Below are 22,419 nucleotides of genomic sequence, written 5' to 3' on the forward strand. Positions count from 1 at the left end.
TTTGGAACAGACTCCTGTAGACACTGCTTAACATAAAAGTGGAGTGGAGCTAGCCTGCCCAAGGGAAAATCTCTCTTGTGGTCAATAAAGTATACTCATTTTCTGTACCTTTTTTCATTCAGCTTGTCTTTTTATACTGCCCAGGCAGCTCTTGCTTTTTCCTTTCCAGCAACCTTGTAGTATTACAAGAAGGAAATAAACAGTCTCTGGACCAGAATAGCTGAGATTTATGTGGACTGTGCTCTTTATACTTAACTGCACAAAGGCTCATTGCAGTTGTTTAGGAGGTAAAGGAAAAACAGACTGCATTGATAGGATAAAGGCTGACAGATACTTGCAGTGCTTGAGGCATTTGTATGTAGAGATGTGCCACAAGAAGCTGATCTGCTTCAGCAAATGGAATGGAAAGATTTTGGGTTTATTTTGGATTTCTCAGTTCACATTGTGCAGTTGAGGACTCAACTCTAAAATTAAAAACATTTTTCTAAAGCACATAAATACATTACATTACAAGAGCACCATTTAAGAAACAAAGAGGAGTGAAAAACACCCTTAAATTGTGCTGCAAATACCTAAACAATTTCATTTATTTCTGATACATGCAAGGTCTGTGGATTTATTCTTTACTCGTGTTATTTAGCATAAATTCAAAACTGTCCTCATGACATCAGTCTGCCAGTTCTACCTCTTCTTGATTTTGTTTAAAAATAAACTGGTTTTTACCTGGTACTGTCTTGGAGGATTGTTTAAACTGTTTAAGTGGATTTCATCTGAGCTTCTTATACTCGATTGCTTCCTTTGACCAAGCTGAAACAGAAACATTATTTATAGCACAAAATAAATAACAGATCAATATGTATATTTCATGTGTATATCCTATGATAGAAAACCTAAGGCATCACAAAATGCTGAACTGGGACTCAAGGTGAATGACTGGGCTGCAGTTAGAGTGCAGAAACTGCAAAAACAAATGGTATTACTTCAGATAAAGAGCAGGGCCAGTTCAACAAAAAACAGTGCAAGAAATATAAATCATTATGGATCTGGATGAGGAATAAGTGGGACTGTCACTAAAAATTCAGTTCCCTGAAATTACACATGGTCTAACAGAATTTTTACTCTTTCAAAGGACGGGACAATCAGTGCAGTGTCTCAAATCCTGTGGGATCATTTTGTACTTCCATTGAACCTCTCCATGTTGTGTCCTGATATATCGACAACCTACTGAGAAGCAGACTGGGGCACTTTAAAGCCTGTTAAATATCTGTGGGATATGCTGGGATATAATTTGTGGGGGACAAAAATATGGCAGGATTTGATGCTTACACAGCTGTACACTGGGAATTATTTAAGTACTATTAGACGTTGTTTAGCATTCCATGGAATCACAGAATGGTTTGTGTTGGAAGGGACATCTGAAAACAGGTAGTGCAATGCCCCTGCCATTGGAAGGGACAACTTCTATTAGATCAGGCCTGTATTTTGAATCAAAAATTGATTAAATCTTTTGGTAGAATATATTCATTAGCAATCAACATAAAGTGTACACTGAATTTGGGAATTTCTTGTTCTTCAGAAAGATTCACAAATCTATTTGTCCATACTTTAAAAAAAAAGATTATTTATCTATTCAATCTGTGTTTATTTGACTAAGCAAAAGTAATGATAAAAGAAATAGTGTAAAACATATAAAACAATTACTATTTCTCTTATACATTAATCTACGTGTGGACGGGCATGTACAAAAAGGGCAAGTTGCTATTTTTTGTGCTTGAATAAAGCTACTTCAGATATTTTTATATATATTAGAAAGTATAATCTTATCAAAATGTTTTAACTTAAACTAGGTATCTGATTTATAATAAAAAGTAATGGCTAGTGAGTTTACACAATCACTATGCAATCACTATGTTACACAATCACTATGCAATCACTATGTTTTTCAAGATTTTAGAACTAATTATACTCTCTTAGGCCTCATCTACAATATTGGGTTAAAAGAGGAAAACAATCTTACTGCTATTTCAGTTCCTGGATTTCTTATGCACCATTTTTGGAAATAATATAACAGAATAAGAGTAAGATCACGCTTCCTCTGCAGCAGCAGAGCAAAGTTGCCTTGGGTATTTACTATGTATTTTATCACATATTTTAAAAGCAATATGTCATGCTGGTTACCAGTTTCCAACTTATGTTACATTGTTTCGCTTCAAAAGTTAATCCAGTGCTCAATTACAATTTGATTTTCACTTGAAATAGCAAAATTGGTAAGATGCAGTGAGTTATGACACTGCAAACTTGTAAAACCAGGCACACTGTATTGCCTTTATGTTAACCCTCACCCTCCAGCACAGTTTTTAAAATAATAATTTACTTTTAATTAGCCACCTTGAAAGTTGGCAGGCAAATCAGAAGTGTGTAACTTCTTTAGATCTTCTGATGTGTACCAGTAACAGGACACGAGATCCACTGTAAATTGCTGAATGACCACTTGGTGGCAGAGACTGCCAAGATTTCATTATCACATTTAACATTTTTTAACTCTCTTTAAGCTCTCTTTAAGCTCTCTTTAAACTTCATGCCTATGGCTTTTTTCCTTCTCCAAAATAATTGCTAGAGTGCACTCAGCCTGTCACATTGGTGACTGACCTAGAATTCATATTTTCAAGTTAACATTTATTGAATATGAGTAACCAGAGGGGAAATAGTGTAAATTAAATAAAATAATGATATAAATCCCAACCAAAATAACTCTTCTTATAGGTGAAATATGAAATGCAGGATATATGGATGTTTGTTCTTTGAAAACACCTTCATCTTTAAACTTGCTTCTCATTTCATTATTCTCTTGTATTACTTAAAATTCAATGCAATCAGAATAGTAATGAAATTATTTTTAGTGGGGGTTTTTTTAGCACTTTATATTAATATCTTAAATCAGAAGCTGCTGTCAACTTGTAATTCCAAAAAATTATACTTTCTTGGATCAAAAAGGAGTGCTCCCAGAAAGTGAGTCAATTTGTGCTCCTACAACCAGACATCACTCATGAAAACTTCAGAAATAATGTTTTACACTAGGAAAGTTAAAGTTAACATATTTTTCTTGTTTGAGTGAGGGCTTAAAGATACTTCAATAAATAGTTGTTCCTTACTTATTTTCTGAAGGGCTATGTTTAATGAATAAAATTTAAATATATAACCTCTCACTGCTGATTCTTAGCTCAGGAGGATGAACAAGTTCTGTGACACTTGAGCAATAAATTTTCTCAATCCCAAGGCAATTTTAAAATTTGGAACAGTAGTCAAAATAGTTGTTTTTCTTTTTTTTTTAAACTCTCCTTTTCTTTAATTTCTTTATTCCTTTTTATTGGTTTGAGTTTCTCACTCAACTGATGTTTAAAATGCCAATACTAGCGTGAAACAAGAAATCTATGGATTTTCATCAACAGCCTGAAAAAAAAACATCTTCACAGTCTTTAGTATTGTATTTAGATACGTCTCAGAAAATTAATTTCTGGTGCACAACACTTTGAACATAGCTATGAAAAGTACTTGCTGTTTAGCACTGACAACATCTGGCTTCGTTTTCTGCTAACAATAACCAGGGCAGAGCTGGATCTAGGAGCAGCATTTCCTTTCTTCCCACCCTAATTCTTGTCTTCCCACTCACTCTGAAGCTGCAACCCACAGGCTGGGTCTGAATCACTAAACTCCAGTGTGTGTTAACATTACTGGGCACTGCAATGCAATGTCTTCCACCAGTAAACTTTTACTGTCCTCACAGGTAGGACTCACACCAGAACAACCTTCTATTTTCCTAGGCACAGTTTGGCAACTGGAATGTTTGAGGACAAGAGGTTTCCTATTTTGTGAGAAAAACTACCTGAATAGGGGCAATCCATTCCTGAATTGGAATGGAATTCCTCAATACCCAGATAAACTATCCATGTTATACGAGCACAAACACAGCCATCAAGTCTTGGGTCTGGTCTTGCCAAATCTTTCCTTATCTTTCCACACCTCATTTTATTTATAAAGTTCCCTGCATGGGTAGCTCCTTGCTCAGCAGTCATAGCAGCATCAACCCACTCAGCACTAAGCGAATCAAAAGTCAAAATCCCAAAAGCCTGAGAGTGGCTTTGAGAATATGCCACGACAGCCTCAACAATAATGAATCGTCAACAGTGGATCAAAAGGTAACACAAAACCACTTTAGCTTCTTCTTGGAAGTGCACAGGATGGCAGTAACTCATGGATTCAGATCAATTCAGCATGTAGAAGCCCAAAAGGTAAGTAAAAATGTAATCATCTGTCAGTATCTGCTGCAAAACCTGAGAAATTAATAAATACAACTCAGACACTTTATGTTTGTCAATGTAAAAGTTGTTTTTTTAAAATTTGATTTGCAGTTTTATAGCTGCTTTGGCTGCAGAGTAAGCACATTCATTTAGGATTAGTTATACTAAAATCTAAACTGAGTGTAAAGCATTAATATTTGAAGACTTAAAATTAATTCAGTGCTAGGAAAAAATCTGATAAACAATGTTTGCATCCCTACAGCTCTCTTTCAGAGGGACTGCTGTAAAAGCTGACAAACCTGCTACTGTTCTATGTAGAACTGGTAATTCTTACACTTTGCACCTTTCTAGAAACATGCTAGAAAACATGCTAGAAAACATGAAGGTTTGAATGGAATGATAAAAATACATCTTCTTTCCTTAGTCTGTATAAATGGGACTTATAAGAGTAGCTGTTTTATGGGAAAATAAATTTCACCTAAAAAGTCATTAGACAAGCTTGTAACCTACTTATGTGCTTTTCAAATTCACAAAGTGAATTAGAAAAAGAACCATTTGTTGTTTTCCAACACCATTCAATTTTAATTTTATGTGCATCTCCTCAAATGTGCAATATTTTAGTGATGGCTTTATCACTCACAGAGGTTTTAAAATTGGGTTGCATCAGGCAGTTTGACGAAAAGTTTTGCAAATGTCAGATTCATTAAAAACCTGAGCAAATGCATGTGTCATTTCCATTAGGTCCTAAATACATTAGGATTAGATTTTCCAAATAAAATGAAGTGAGATCTGTGAAACACTAGAAAAATTACTGGTAATAGAGATGAAACACTTGAACTTAATAACAATTTTGACTTTGATAACAGTGTTTGTAATACATATATTTGTTATCATAAACTGTATATACTTACTCAGAGGCACAGGATTTTTCCCTAAAAGTCCATTTTTTCTTTCTACGATTGTGAGCATTTTTTCTCTTTTACTCTTCAACTAATAAGTGTGAAAAATGTGCTGGTCACATTGATGACAGAGAACTGACAGATGCATGTAAATTCTTTACTGGTCCCCAGTCTAATGACTAATGGCTTTTGCCTACAGACTCAAGAACTCCTAACCTCCTGGCCTTTGCTCAGACCACAGCCCATTTTATCAAAGACCCTTCCACACTTAAATTTCCATTGAAGAAAATTTTGTTTTTCCACCATGACAAATTCTTTTTTTTCTGTATGTTAGCATATGCTCACCTTTCTACTCACTACATGTGATCAGCTGCCTTGCACAACTCTTCTTCCCTAACACATTACAATAATGCTAGAATAGTGCCAGTCTTTACATTTCCAATACTACCTAACATTCCATGTTTTTCTAAAGCAATTGAAATGATCTATAGCGAGACAGTGCAGGAAAAATTTACTGACTACAAACTAAGCAAGTCAAATGAATCAACTCAAGTGCTTTTTACTGAAGCTGTGTAAGTAAAACAGGTAACAAAATATTTTACAATAAAAGCAAGGGGCATTTTCAGTGGAAGCAGAGACAGGCTACCAAGGGGGAACTTTGGAAACTGCCCAGGCATGTGAGGGTGGCATTAGGAAAGCCAAAGCTTGGCTTAAGCTGACATTTGTAAGGGCAGTAAGAACTATTGCTATAACAGCAATGTAAGGCAGCACAAGGAAAATGCAGGCCTGTTGGCAGTGGGGAAAGGGATTTAAGTGACAGCTCGATGAAGGTAAGAATGAGGGACTTGATGCCTTTTTTGCCTCAGGCTTCACCAACTGTCTCTCAGGCTTCTGTGCTTAGTGTAGGAATTCGAGGAGATAGGAAGAACTTTACTCAGGCAAGTCCAGAATGCTACATCCACAGGTACATCTGAGAGAGCAGATGCACCCCCTGTAAATATGCTATCATCTCTGAAAGACCATGGGTATTGGGAGAGGTCCCCAAAAGCTGGAGAAAGGCAAATGTCAGATCCATCTTCAAAAAAGGTCAAAATGATGATCCCAGCAACCCTGGGCCACTCAACCTCCCTTCAGTAACTGGCAAAATAATGCAATGAAAAATGAAACTTCTTGGAGCAAAAGCAAGAACAGATGATGAATGGAAAAAGTAGGTGTGTATTTATGAAAAGTAAGATGTCTTGACCATCTAGATGGCATTTTGAGATAAAATGACTTGCAGATAGGGGGAAAGCAGGAGATGTCATTGGACCGGAACTTTTACACGTATTGTAACTATTCTATTCTATTCTATTCTATTCTATTCTATTCTATTCTATTCTATTTTATTCTCCCACTTTAGTGACTGATTCAATATGAGTTAAGTATGTTGGGAAATTTATTGATAAAGCAGGGCAATAATAAAAATGAAGTTAAAATTGACTTTATCTTCTAAACTTAGCAGTCAGTATATACAAGAAAAAATTACCTTGTTCATCTCTGCATCTTCCTGAAAGCTTTTCTTTTGGCACAAAAATGGCTTAGAAATACATTTTTTTATTCTGATTAGGAGGTACAGCAAAGATTTTGGGCTTGGTACTAAATTGAAGGGTACTGGAAGAGTTCTCCCTTCTTCAAAGTAGGAAAACCAAAGTTTAGCCCTTGCAAATTTCCATTCTACATCAGCATCATCCTGTAAAACAGAAACACAGCAGTTAAGACACTGTTAATACCACTTTGACTATTGAAGATGCTCTAGCTAAATTTTATGTGTGTTTTAAGCATAACTGGCTGAAGTAAATCTCAAAGAGATCAAATTTATGAAAACCAAAATTTCAATGAATTGAACTGTTCTTATTAATCCATTTAAAATAATGAATTGCAGAAGAACAGAATGGAATTTATCTGAATATTGTTTATTCCAGAGTGAGTGCTAATAGTCTGTAATACAGGATCACAGTGACAGACTCTATTACTAGTCTATAGACTCTATTACTTTAAACATGAAGTTAAAAAATACGAGGTGATTTTTACCTAATTCCTTTAATTTTTTTGGAATATATTATTAAACCAGATACACTATCATCACCATGGTTTATGTTTATCATTTATGATCACCAAAACACTCCATTTAATTCCTCCTGTAAAGTTTAGGAGGGTTTCTGCAGTTCAAAGTCATGACTCAATATGGCTGTACCTCTTCTCAGAGGCTGTTTTGTCCAGTCACTGTATTTTTAATGCTCCAAACCTGATAGATTTGCCCTGTGGCCTCCTGATCCAGAAGAATATGAATGTCCCTAGAGAGTGTATTGCTCCTGCTCCAGCTTGACAATGCTATGGGCTGCAGTCAGAGCCCACAATGTGGGACCAAAGTGGAGTCAAACCTGAGTTTGCTGCTTTGGCAAGAGCATCCCCTAGGAAAGTCTGGGATGGCCCAGCTCCTGGAAATCTGCTTACTTTTCTCCTAAACAGTGATAATTATTTAGCCCTCTGTTTTCCATGGAATGCAAAAGGTCATGCTGGATTTTCCATGCAATGCAAAAGGTCATGCTGGATTACTTTGCCAAGTAAAGTCTTGTTCACCGCAGAGGTCTAGAGCAACACTTGCTTCAATGAAAGAAGAACACAGCATGCTGGAGACCCGCAACTGCAAGGTTGAGGCACAGGAAAGAGAACACCCTTGCAGCTAGGAGGACACTTCTCAAGTAATTACAAACGAGGCAAATGAAAGCTTCACAAAGTCACACCATGCAGCCCATACTCTTCAGGAACATTACACTGTTCACCAGTAGTTTCTTATTCCCGTCTGGTTCTTACTATTGCAAGGGCATTCGGCCAAGTAATTGCCAGGTATTTTACAATAAATAGGAACAGTGGAATTAATATTTTCTTCTAAAATATTCCAAAAGCTTATGTGGTACTTCTCTTAAATCAGATGTCAATAAGAAAATTTCCCAGGAGCCTGAGACAATTAGTTGGAACAGTAAATAGGGTGATATTTCAGCATAAATGGACTTTTTACCTCAATTTCCTGGAATGAACTGTTGATCATTGCGATAAGCATGTTCAGTAAGACGATGACCATGGTAACATTATAGACTCCATAAAGAACATAACCAATATTTTCAATAAATTTGTGTTTATAATTGATAACAACTGATTTAACTTCCGAGAGTCCAAATATAGCCCAGAACAGTGTTTTGAAACTTTCTTCAACACTAAAAGGAGAAATTGGACACATGCATATGTTATTGAAAAAAAGCTGTATATTCTGTAGAATATAGAAATATTTTGTAGACTATAGAATACAGAATATAGAAATTTGTAGAATTGTAGAAATTGCCAGTTATCATTTTTATACAGTGTACAAATTTTTCCATTATCATAATGTTGAACTCCATCTCAGTGCATAAAAACAGACTGTCTCATTTCATGGGTACAGGCTGTTTCATAATACAAGATTCCTAACACTCAGAACTAACAATAAAATCATCTGATTCAGATCAGATGGTTTTAGGAATCATATATCCATCCTCAAAAGAATATTACAATGTTTCATTTGTAAACTACTTTAATCTACATGCTGCAAGCTTACTCTTAATATGAAAATAAATTTAAAAAATAATTAAGCTGTAAATTATTTAAATTGCACCATTAGTTCACTTACTGGGAATTATTTCACCATTAATATGACAAATATTCCAAAACTATGAAGAAGACAGGATACATGATGGCAAATCATCAATTCTCAAAAAAATTAATCTTATGGACCATAATCTTCCAGCTGAGTTTTTACTATTCCACAACTCCAGGGTAAAGTCATAGTGTGGAAATAGTGATTTTTTTTTTTCAGTTTAGTTAATTTAAATGCATTTATTTCCCCCTGATCAGTTTATAAATAAACATAAGTCCAAACCTCTGAGGTATCTTTTCCTATTTATCTCCATCTGTTTGAAGACTATTTTCTCTTGCTTTGATAAAGAGATCCTAGTTCCCAACACCCAAAAATACAGTAAAATTGCAAAGAACATTTAGAGTTACTGTTAAGAAAATAAAGGTTACAATTTAATCAGTTGTACTTACGTTGTGAAGGCTTCATTTTGTTTTGCCCCCAGATAGTAGGAATAGAGATTAAACATGCCTATCATGAAAGCCACAAACACCATGATAAATATCACCATGAACTTGAAGATGTCTTTCACGGTTCTGCCAAGTGATATCTGCAGTGGTCCAAAGCTTTCATTAGCTGGCAAGATGTAGGCTATCCGTGAGAAACTTAACACCACTGCAATTGCATACAGCCCTTCAGAAATGATCTGAGGATCAGATGGATCCCAGTTTATTCTGGCTGGAAAGAAAAGATGAGAATTCCTGTCAGTATAACATGTGCTTATCTATGGGAGGCCTTTTTGGAACCACCTGCTGCCAGTGCTCTGCCTAATCTAACCCAGGATACCACTGGCCTTCTTTGCTGCACAGGATCATGTCCATCAAGTTATGTTTGCTACCCTATGAAAAAACCTGGCATTAAATACTCACTACTAATACCATCCATACACAGATGCTCTTCAAACAGACTTCAGTGTACATACATACATGAAAAAAAATGGCTCAACTAGTTGCTTTTAGGACTTATGTGAAATGTATAATTTTCCACTAAAATTTATAAGACTGCAATTTAATGTGTTTCAGAATATATACATTTTAATTGCTCTGCTTCTCTGCAGTCTAGATAACGCAAAAATGCAACCTTTTCAGAAATAGTATCTGAAGTGCAGAATAAAGACAGAAGCTGATGTAATTTAATACCTAGAGAAAAATATCTAATAATAGTAAGAGAGATGGGGTGGTGTTGAGAGTGAGCACAAGTCAACAGTGCTTCATTTTTTCCTCATTTGGGCAAAATACCTTCTAGAACTTCCCAAATATGCCAAGCAAGTTTCTTAACATTTTTATCTCTTACTGGTAAAGAGTGTGAATTGAGAAATATTAAAGAAATATAACAGAGTCTCTGAGCAAATAATATATAAAAGATATATTGGCTTACAATAGGTTTATGAACTTCCTGCATCTCATTGCTCAGTTCTGTCCCTGAATTACAGTACATTCCATTCAAAGCTGCAGCACCGCAGGCTGGTTTGCAGGACACTATTGTATATTTGAATAGATTAAAATGATCTAGAAAAGGCGTGGGTGACAGTGAATTTATTTTGATATTAGTTCATTTCAGTGCTGTCTAGAACAGTCTACAAAAAGATTTGCAAACGCAGTCAGGGGAACTATGATCCAGTACTGGAATCACAGAACATACTGAGTCAGAAGGGACCCATGAGGATCACTGAGTCCAGCTCCTGGTCCTGCACAGCCCCATCCCCAGGAGTCACAACATGTGCCTGAGAGTTGTCCAAATGCTTCTTGACCTCTGCCAGGCTGGTGCTGTGACCGCTTCCCACCCTCTGGGTGAAGAACCTTCTCCTGATATCCAAACTAAACCCACCCTGACACAGCTTCAGGCCATTCCCTCAGGTCCTGTCACTGGTCACCACAGAGAACAGATCAGTGCCTTCCCCTCCTCTTCCCCTCACAAGGGAGCTGTAACTGCAGTGAGGTCTCCCCTCAGTTTCCTCCCCTCCAGGCTGAACAGACCAAGTGACCTCAGCTACTCCTTGTATGGTTTCCCCTCAAGGCCCTTCACCATCATCATTGCCCTCCTTTGGACACTCTCCCATAGTTTAGTCTCTTTTTTATGTGGTGGCACCCAGAACTGCCGCCAGCACTGGAGGTGAGGCTGCCCCAGAGCAGAGCAGAGCAGGACAATCCCCTCCCTTGCCCGGCTGGCCATGCTGTGCCTGATGCCCCCAGGACAGGGTTGGCCCTCCTGGCCGCCAGGGCACTGCTGGCTCATGTTCAACTTGCAATAAGGATAAGAAAGAGAAGCAGTGGGAATTTTTTCAGTACTACATAATGAAATTATGGTATTGGAGACTTATTAAAAGAAAATCACTTTGTTTTTGGCCCAGTAAGTGTGCAATGAACTCACCCAAGGTGTAGTATTTTATGTTGGGCTCCAGCGTTGGACTTGTCAGATCTTTCATATTTGCATCAACGATGTTCTGGGCTCTGGATGCATGCCAAAATGCCATAAACCTTGCTATAAATGATGCTGCAAAAATTGCTAACATACCAAAATCAAGCATATTCCATAACTCAAACAGGTATTCCTTTGGACCTTGAGACCAAATTTCTTTACATTCAGACCATATCATACCTGTGTAAGACAGAACAGAGAAAGTAGTGTGTTCTCTATTCTTCATGCTTGTTTTATATTTTTATTATATACAGGACATGCTCTTGCTTGCAGTCAAACTCAAAACTACTTTTATCAGTGGGAGTTTGAACACAAAATGAAATCCTTGGACCTGCAAATTCATATACATTCTGAAACTTCTTCCTCATCTGAGTAATAATAACAATCTTTCAGACTGCTTTTTCCTGTAAAACTACAAAAACTTTCCAAGAGAGGAATGGGATGTGAGTATTACTATCTCTAACAGAGAGAGGACGAGATGAGAAGAGCAGAAATGCACTGGCATGAACGTATAGTGGTGGCAGAGCTAAAGCATAACTCAAAATTTCTCACTTGCCATTACCCTGGGTAGTCTCTCTTATATACGTGACAAATGATCACAAAAGTAAGACTCAGACCTAATCCTTCTTCAATAGGACAAAGGTATCTGTTTGATTCCTAACTGCTGTCCCTTAGTAATAAAATGAAAGTACATTATCAGCCTATGACAGTTTTTTTGTAGTGAAAAATCGTCTTTTCTTTTCAAGGTAAAACTTATGTAATTATGAAGTACAATTCCAAAGAGTTAATAACTGAATGGAATAATGCCACTGATTTTTACACTTATCAAATTGAAAGCACTTTTCATCATTTTCAGATAAGAACAATAATAATGTCAATTACAATAGCTAAATTCAATGTCACATCTGTATGCATGAATCAATTTTTCATAAACTGTCTTATGCATGACACTGATACAAAAATAGATTAAATTAGCAAAGTAAAACTTCAAATTGAGAATTTATTATTTACTTCTTTATTATGAGATGAAAATATTGATGTTTATAGACTTTAGCTCTCACTTTTTACTGACATAACTAACAACAAGATCCTTAAAATATTTGGCATCTAAACCCTACTGGAATAAAAGGTAGTAGACTTGTAAGTAAGAACCTTACAGATCTGTGCTCAAGTTGTGATGCTGAAGAGTTCTACATCACCAAGTTTAATGGGTCAGCTCAGAGTACTGCTCATAGCACTCATTTCATTCCTGTGCTAGGATGGAAAAAATCTACCACCAAATCTTCAGGGATCTATATTCTTCTCTTTTGTCGCTAATATATTCAGCTAAACACTATTAATTCTGCAGACATGCTTGCAAAAAAGAGATTAAGAGACAATTGGGCACAAAAAGTCTTGTTTCATCATGTAAAAATCTTTCCTCCTGGAAGCTCATACTGGGACCCAACCACCCCAAAAAACCTCGTAGACCCTTTGCTTTGATATTCATAAAACTGAATTAATTAATCTTCAGATGTTATAGATTTCACCTAAATACTTAGTCTTCATGTTTGTGGTCAACTAGACACATGAATCCTGCTGCCATCCAATAAAAAACACAAGGCCCACGTGGGAATGCGGACAGCTGAATAAACTCCCTTTGCTGCAATTTTTGCACAAAACATTAAAAGGAAAGGATTCGGTTGGGTTCAGCTTCACTTGTAATCATAGCAATTTAAGCAAAAATTTTTACCTACTACCCAAGAAATAATAAGCATCTCCATCCATGAGAAACAGGATGTTTTCATCCTAAAAAGCTGTTTTACATTGTCTGTTGTCTCATTAGGTCGGAGTTTGGTGCCATCAAACCTGTCAGCTGCATTCATGACAAGCAGACCAAGAAAAATGGTGAAAGAGGCTGCATGGGCGACAAACTTCATGAATGGTCCACGCATTATCCTCCCCAGCTGCAACAGAGATTAACAAACACAAGGAGATTGCACTGACTGATTCCAAATAAAATGTATACAAAAAGAGCAGTAACACAGATAATCATATATTCCAGTAATACGAAGAAACAAATATCTGAAAATGTTTATATATTATGATGTCCTGTTCACAGTCATCTTTAGAAGTTTCTACTGATTTCCTATTTTCAGAGGAATAATCCATCAGTTTCACTGTTAGGATATAAGCGATAAATTAACAGTGAAACTGAAATGAAAAAATATAAAATATGTATTCTAATTCAGTGATTTTAAATAATACTGCAATTATTTTGTGGCATTCTTGTCTATTATAGATAATCAAGAGAAAAATTTATTGCAGCTGTTGAATCTTTTAATACTAGCCAGCTTCATTGTGAGGCAAGGTAGAAAATAAGATTTTGACACACTTACTAAAAGCATTATCTCTATGAGTGAATTATGAAGAAAAGAATTCCCTTTCCTGACTGATGTGATACTCAATTTAGCACAGTTATTGTGCAGTTTTCCCAACTTATTTTCTTTTTTTAAAAAAGTCGTGACACCTCAAAAGGTTACATTAGTAGTTCTGCAGAGTCTTAATAGTCTCCTAACTTGAACAAAGGAAAAGCTTTGTAATGACTATGAACAACTTAAAAAATGGTTTACAGTGCAACACTTTAAAACCTGAAAGTTCCATACAAACTCACATGAGGTTGAACTTTTAGCAATTTTTTATTTTTGAGAGTGCCTGTATTAGTATTAAAAGTCTTAGCTTGTCCACTTAGTTGGCAGCTGCAGAAAAGTACGTTTTAATTTTAGACTGACTGCATTTGTATATGACAAATAAATCATTGAAGGAAAATAACAAGAAGGTAAGTCACTGCTAAAGCAGAAATTCAATTACTGAAATGTGTTGTATCTCAGGGCACTTTAAGAGAAAATGATTCAAAAAACCCTAGTCATAATACCAAAAGGTGAAAATAATGCAACTGATTTTAATTGTCTAGCTTGAAAGACATGAAAAAATATGGCAGAACATAAAAGGCTACAGAGTTCAACCTGCTAGAATTGTGGATCTCATACTGCAACATGTTGAACAATCCCGGTGGGAAGCCATTTGTCCCTCTAACATACTTTCAATGGAAATTTTCCATAAGTGTCCAGTCAAAAGGGATACTGGCCAACTGAAACAGGGATTCAACACAAAGCTCAGTGAGGCCAGAAACTGCAACCCATCTTTATTGGTTTTCTACACTATAAAGTTTTCTATGCTATACATAAACTGAACCAGATATACTGGTAGCACCTTATCCCAGACAGAGCATTGCAAGTGAATGCAGGGCAGGTTGTGTAACAGCTTTGAAGACATCATGAAATATGATGAATACTAGCACTGTCTCAGCTTTTATAGCATTATTTTTAATAATGAAAAAGAAAATTTCCTTTGAGGCGACTGGAATCACAGCTCACAGCTTGAACTTAGTTTAGCTCTGAATCAATGCAAAATGAGTATGCACTGCATCTGCCTGCTAAGGCAAGAGCTAAATGAAAAACTGTTTGGTTTATAAAACAGGATTTCCTCAAGGCAACACTTGGTCGACCACTGTAACTTAGTTTACTTCATATTGCAATTAACACAACACATTTACCTGTCTTAATCACCATTGCCTGAAAGTGTAACCTTGCAGCCATTCCATCCTACCTTGGCTTTAAAACAACATGTTTCTGAAGTATTATGTAAGTGTGCTTTTGTCATACAGGAATTTACGTGCTGAAGGATTCATTAGCAGGCCCTGACAAGGCTTCCCAGGCTGACCTTACTGCAAGGAGCAATCCAATAGGCCATGGAGAGGAAGGGCAGTCCGACTGCAACCGCGAGGACAACCAGAAACTTCACTGCCATCGTCTGCTGCCGCAAACCCGACAAATTCTCGTACCAAATAGAGAGGAGCTGCTGCTGGCAGTTTGGATGTGCTACAAACTAACAAAAAAAAAAAAAAAAAAGAGCACAAAAATGATGCAGCTTTCAGAATAACTTCTCTTAAAATACAGCTACAGGAAGAGGATTAAGAATGCTGAAATAGTGAAAATGCAGCTTAAATTCATTAACAGTGGTGTAAGAAAAACTACTTTGATAAGCCAAATCTCCCAGCAAACAGGCATGTTGCCATCAGCAATAAACATTTTCACTTAAAAACTATCTATTAACACTATGTTCCATCACAAACTGTTAATTTAATCTAAGGCTAATTTATCTGGGCAAACTTTGTATGCTTCTGACATTTATAATTTTTATTTTACTGCTTCAGAAATTCCAACACTTCGAGTCTTTTGTTCTGCAAAAAATGCTACATAATCTTCACTTAGGAAAGAATATCCTATCACTTAGGAAATATATCCTATTTTCAAATGTTGACACAGAAAATACCATTTTTTTTCAGATGGCATGGGAAAGCAGCTGTCACATTTGCAGGAAATCAGATGAGGATTATTTATAACTTGGTTCTGGAACCATTTGGACAAACTGCAAAACTGAGAAGTCTGTCCCATATGGCTCTTTGTGTCCTCTGGACAGTATAAGAAGCACCTTACAAACATAGATGTTAAAAAATAGTAGATTATTGTGCACTGTACATTTTTAAATCCACATCTATAAATAAAATAAAATTTTATTTGAATGTAGTGTGGTTTTTTTTCTAGATCCTTTCTCTATACTTAAAAGATGACTGGCTGAAGGTACAAGAAACGTCTCTATTGAGATAAGAGAAAGTGTTGCAAGAAAGCTCACATTTGCAGAAGCACTAGGACTCAAACAGTAAGAAGGATCCAAGCCCAATGTAATCTGTTCTCTTCAACAGCTGTTTCAGCTCTCTTTAGTGACTGTAGCTTGGCAAGTGTTTTTGAGGTTGTGTTCATATACTGTTTCAGCTGAAATGTTTTTTTTTCTTTTCTTCCCTTCATGAATATATAAATACACCTCACATATAAATTTTTTGTGTGTCCCCCAGGGATGTGAACTCAATTTCTGTAAAAATTTAGGGTAACATGCTTTTGAAGTATACTTTTTATCTGTGTCTTCTTCATCTTTGGTGTTACAAACTTCACCACACAAACAATTTCTCCCTGGTCGACACAAGTCACCTAGAATTTTACAACCTATATTATCCAACACAAGTTTCCTGGGAAATTCCAATGTTTATGCAACTACAAACTCAGCTGGTTTCACTGAGCACTATTCAGATGGAGAGCAGAGTTATTAAATTGTCAGGAGAAATGAAAGCAAGCCAAAGAAGGGCCAATAATTCCTGTAGCTGGCACTACCTAAAGGCTGCTTTCTCCTGAATTAAGAACCACAGTACTAATAGTCCTGATCCCTCTGTGCAGACACAAACACAGTTTCTGTGAGACGTGCAATTTCCCCAGGTTTTCTCAAATTTCTGAGCAAGACACAACAGCCTGACAAAAACCTGTATCAATATTATGTAGTGCACTAGGACTAATGTGCTATTCTCCAGCTTTTATTAAATGTTACATTTTTCCAGGCTTCAGAAGTAGTGCAAAATTTTTCCATGATTTTTCTTTAAAAAACATATTTAAAATAAAAATACATATAAAAAAGTTTTGCACATAGCTCCACATTGTTTTAGAGTAACTTGCTCTCATGCTTATTGTGACCAGTATTCACCTTTTAAATACCTGCTTCTTGTTTATATTGCAAGCGAGGATTGTTTAGATTGCAAAAACCACCGTGCCCAAAGGGCCCAAACATTCATTTCAGTGTGGCAGGCTACCAAAACATAACATTTAACAAAAGCATAATTTTATACCACCATCATGCCATGCCTGTTTGATCAACAGAATTGCTTACTTTTTTAACTTCATACTTGATGGCGAGTTTTAAGCGGCTGAGGCTGGGCCGACCATGCTCTCCATTATTATGGCTTGTCTCCACATCACCATTCAGAATAGCTTCCACTTCCTCTGTATTTCTGCACAAATCAAGCAGTCCAACTACAAAATCTTTGCATTGCATAGACAGCTTCTTGTAATCATTCTAGAAAATAGAAGGAGAAAGAAAAATCTTGGTGTTTAGATCCAACATGAGAGAAGCAATTCTACATTCCACTTACACCTCTCTGAACGTGAATAGCTTCTTTGCATCTTGTTATGCTTTTTTTCTCCCAAATGTTCAAGGAAAGGGATTCATCTCACCTTGGTAGTCTTCCACATCTACATTATCAATTTTCACACCCAAGTCACTCCTCTAGACGTGCTTTAGAGGAAATTTAAGATTAAAAAGCAAAACCAAAACACTTTCAGAAATATCGTATGACACATTTTAATGACCAGTTCAAGTCGAGATCTATAGCACAGAGGAAAATTTTCTATTTACTGTTGCAGAAGTCTAGAAAAGACGTAGAAAATTGCACTGTAGAGATTTCAATTGGCCAAGATGAGCATCCTACGCAGAATACATCTAAAGAAATTCCCAACCTTCTTCAGAATTGCATAAATATACTGAAATTTCTAAGGCCTAGAATTATTCTTGTAAACTTTGTCTCTCCCCATTTCCAACATATATTCTAGCTTGCAAACACAAGGTTTGACTGCTGCTCTCCAGCAACAGTGCCAGCAGTGGCACAGCTCGTGTGGTGATACCACATCTCTGACTGCAGCTCGGCTCTAGGTCAAGGACCTCTCAAGAGACTTCACAATTTGAGCCAAAATGTTTCTCTGCAACTGCAGCTTCAGTTGCTTATTGCTTTAACTAACAACTATCCTCCTTGGGCACTGTTTTCCAAAAGACAGAAGTCAAAACAGAAAATTGTGTTTTGATCATTGCAATCTGCCGTTCATTAACCACTCCTCACATGCAGCTGTGTTTGGGTCATGAAAGATAGATATAGCTGGGAATTAGGCATAGATGTGTATCTAAAACTAAAAAAAATCTCACAAGAGATTTATTCACGCATGTGTCAGCAACTTCTACTACTTTTTTGATTTCTGTTTATTTTAATGTCTTAAAAAGATGAAATTACTGTGGAATTTTTCCTAAACAAAAGAATGGAAGAAACCTTCCACCACCTCACAGCACACAGGACTGCTCATGCAGTCTCTGTGGCATGTTCAAAGTAATTTTCTACAAATGCTTTTATTACACAGACACATCTTCCCCTCTTCCAGTTTGTTCTTCAGGGTATTTCCCCTTCTTCCACTCTTAGTCTCGAGTTAGCCCGTTCTGTTTAAATACTTCCTTCATATGAACCGGCATCTAATGCATCCAATACTTCATCCTAGAAGAGAATGAGCATACAGGATACCCTAATTTCTTTGCTGAGGGTGTACTTCAGGCAGCTTTGTGCTTTATCACCCACAACACTACAATAACAGTTTATTACTCGGATAAATTAAAGGATTTCATCCAAGTTTGACACTTCACTTTGCATAGATGGATGCAAACAAACATTCACAGACAAATATTTACAGACATCTACATAAAACTGCTAGTGATTTATTTTTTTAATAATATAACACAAACAAGTTAACTCAGATCTCTCATAAGAGCAAAAGTCACTTCAATGCCATTTATCTACAAAAGCAACAGAAGCTAAATACTAAAACTAATAATTTCCTGTCATTCTGAATAATTTATTATTGCATTATTTGTTTTCTCTCCATTTAATGAATAACAGGAGAGGTTAACCAAAATCCTGACTTCTGGCACTACAGAAAGACATTTTTTGAGAGTAGTATTTCACCTTCTGTTTGACTTTCATTTTTGTGCAGAAGCTAAGATTCACTACTCAGCATTTTTAACACATGAATTTTCTCTTTGAAATGAAAGGAAAATTAGCCATTTCAAATTCACAGACAAAGGAGAAACATTGAGGCAATTACCCACCCTTGTATGATTAAGTACTAACTCTTCCAAATTGATATTTGATCCTTGTTTACCAATATAAAAACCCAAATAACTTTCAATAAACATAAGAATATAATTTGGCCTTCATAAGAACTTATGAAGCATTGTAATATATTAATACATGTATTTTTTTCTGGTAGAAGATAGGTACATTCATCCACACTCACACACACTCTTCATCAGTATTTTGCAGCTCAAGTGACTGATACCTGACATGGAGTTTCGAAACAGGATGTAAGGAGACCATTACTCTACAGGGCAATTATCCCTTCTGAATTTAGGTTGTACACAATATCACAGTATATTTTAGCACCCCATAAATTCATCCATAAAATCCACAAGTTTATTTTCTCATTTGCAAATGCAATAAAACATTTCCCCCATCCCATGAGATACCACCACAGCTGTGAGCAGTGGTGATAGCAGAGATGAAAAGATCTCGGCAGTCAGGTTATGGCAAACGAGCTTTGGGAAACTGAGCATTGCCCATCACTGCCTCCACCTCTGCTGTGGCACAGGCAAAGTCATCTGAAGGCAGAACAAAAACTGAAATTACAGCAAAAATGATTGATACACTCTTCAGTGTGTCTCTGTCACACACAAAAAAAAGGTTCCCCTCCCTGAGTCTCACATGTCTCGTACCATTTATTTGGCTTAACTTCTTTTCAAAAATGGACAAAGGCACAGATAATGAGTTCTCATTTACTGCATGTTGTAAACCTAGTGATTTTTAAAAAAGCCCATTCCTGAGAAACTTTAGATGGTTCTTAGAAACTAAGTTACGGTTGAAGGCTCTAAAAAGAATCAGCACTGAATTCTGCAGTAAAGCATGTGTGCTTTATTCTCTGCATGTGACAACATCGCCACAGAGCCCCTCAGCAGTTCAGGAAAAAAACAAATTGTGTCAAATTTCACAACACTAAGGATGAGGGAGCAGTACTAGCTGCTCCCACCTGCAGAAGGAAGGTGATGCAGCACTGTGGGGGATGAGGAACTAGGGAACAACGCTGGTGGCAGAGGAGTGAGAGTAGCACTGCTGAGAGGAGTCACCTGCCCTTAACATGGCAGACTGTCTTGGGGTGCCAAGTAAGGGAGCAAGCAGGCTCTTGTCACTCTGAAAACCTCAGCTGACCATGCCCTGCTTCACCTCTGACCATGCACAGGCGACCACAGCCAGGAGACCAGGAGAGCATCACTACAAATATATCTCCCAGAAAAAGGTTCTTTTTTCACACAGTCCCCTGGGACCAGTCCAGGCTCCTGCTGTCCCCCAGACTGTGCCTGGGATGAGAAGGCTCTCAGGATGCAGGAAGACACTGAACCCCATGGATGAGATGGAGCAGTGCTCCAGACCATGTCCTGGCTCTGCTCAGTGGACTGTAGAGGACAAGATCAGAAATATGGATACTGCTATACTAGAACTTAAGATTTCAAAGTGGGATGTAATGTCGAATTTAGGTGCCAGTAGGTAGCTAAATACATTATTTCCCTTTCAAAGGTGGCCCTTACGCCTTCAGTGCTTCACTCCTTCTCTAACAGGTGATGTTACTTTTTCTTTAGGAAAGCTGACAATAGCTGTAGTGAAGATGGAGATCCCATTTCTGTAATGGGGATTGTATACGTGAAAAAAAAAAAAAAAAAAAAAAAACCCAAACAAAAAAACACAAACAGAAAATTAGATTTTTGCTTCTCATCAGAAAAGCAAATTTGGACAGTTATTAGGGTATTAGGGAGACTACTTTACAGCAAACAGTAATATATCTATGTTTAACTTGAAAACACATCTTCCATTTCATCCTTTTAAACAATAAACCAGTCAGTTGCCATTATAGTTGCAGTGGACTTTATAATAAATGCTAATCTTATCCATTTTGAGCAGCACTGGGCCACAATTGTCCCTCTCAAAACTACAGGCCACATCTCTGCAGGACAACATTTGTCATATATCATCTACCTCTTCATTATGTAGTAAAGATATTAGCTCTTAGGTGGGCAAACCATTGAGATGACAGAAAACATGAACACCATCTCCAAAACTAAAAATATTCTATATAATATCAAACTTTGTAAAGCTGCACACTAAGCCATGTCCTGCACATGCGCTGAGGCAATCTCAAGTGCAAGCACGGGCTGGGCAGAGAACGAATCAAGAAAAACCATGAGACATAGGACTGGGTGTGCTGTGGATGAAAAACTCAGCATGGCCAGCAATGCCAGACTGCAGCCTAAAGAGTCAGCTGTGTCCTGGGCTGCATGCAAAGCAGCGTGGGCAGCAGGGCCAGGGAGGGGATTCTGCCCCTCTGCTCTGCTCTGCTCAGGCCCCACCTGCAGGGCTGTGTCCAGCTCTGGAGCCCCCAACATAAGGAAGAGGTTGACTTGCTGGAGCGAGTCCAGAGGAGGCCAACAAAGACAATCAGAGGGCTGGAGCAGCTCTCCCATGCAGACAGGCTGAGAGAGCTGGGGCTGCTCAGCCTGGAGAAGACAAGGCTCCAGCGAGACGTTATAGAACCTTCCAGTACCTGAAGGGGCTCCAAGAGAGCTGGAGAGGGACTTCAGAAAAAAGCCTGGCAGGACAGGACCAGAGCCAATGTCCTTAAGCTGAAGGAGCATAGGTTTAGACTACCTATTAGGAAAAGATTATTTACTTTAAGAGCGGTAAGGCCCTGGAATAGGTTGTCCTTAGAGGACTTTCCATCCCTGGAGAGGTTCAAGACCAGGTTAGATGGGAGTCTGAGTAACCTCTCTAATGGAAGGTTTCCTGCCCTGACAGCGCAGTTGGAACTAAATGATTTTTAAGGTCACTTACAACCTAAACCATTCTATGGTTCTATGACACAAAACTAAATTAAATGGTCTTCAGAAATAGCTGAAGATCTCACAATTACTTAGGAAGCTTGAACTAGCTATTTGTTTGGTACAGAAATATTTCTACGCTGTGCTTTACACGTTTGTCCAGTTATTCTTCCTTCAGAAGTAACCTACTTTTTTTCTGATTTTACTCCTAATAAAGTATTTTTCTCAAAAACATTCTTAAATACTGCAACACTTTTAATACCTGCAACAAAATGCAAAAGGCATGTAATGCTGGATGACACTACTGCATAGGTTTGTAGGAAGAAAGGGGTTTATTCCAGAGAATAATGTTTTCCCCTGACTGTGGCATTTCCTATTTTGTATGAATCACAGATTCATGACCAGTGTTCTCTCTAATATTAGAGGAGAGAAGCAA

General features: G+C 37.2%; 1 protein-coding gene across 1 annotated transcript in view; it reads right to left on the bottom strand.

Annotated features, from left to right (window-relative positions):
* The window catches only part of TRPC6 (transient receptor potential cation channel subfamily C member 6), an 80,007-nt gene that overhangs the window by 5,384 nt on the left and 52,204 nt on the right, over positions 1-22,419 (bottom strand). The window contains exons 3-10 of the mRNA XM_041417085.1: positions 17,136-17,321; positions 15,084-15,248; positions 13,054-13,267; positions 11,274-11,501; positions 9,317-9,581; positions 8,256-8,451; positions 6,723-6,926; positions 724-807 (exon numbers count right to left, since the gene is read on the bottom strand). Coding sequence (XP_041273019.1) covers positions 724-807; positions 6,723-6,926; positions 8,256-8,451; positions 9,317-9,581; positions 11,274-11,501; positions 13,054-13,267; positions 15,084-15,248; positions 17,136-17,321 — 1,542 coding nt within the window. The remainder of the gene's footprint in view (positions 1-723; positions 808-6,722; positions 6,927-8,255; positions 8,452-9,316; positions 9,582-11,273; positions 11,502-13,053; positions 13,268-15,083; positions 15,249-17,135; positions 17,322-22,419) is intronic.

The sequence above is a fragment of the Onychostruthus taczanowskii genome, unplaced genomic scaffold (genome assembly GCF_017590055.1).
Source record: "Onychostruthus taczanowskii isolate IOZ18803 unplaced genomic scaffold, ASM1759005v1 scaffold54, whole genome shotgun sequence".
Taxonomy (NCBI): domain Eukaryota; kingdom Metazoa; phylum Chordata; class Aves; order Passeriformes; family Passeridae; genus Onychostruthus; species Onychostruthus taczanowskii.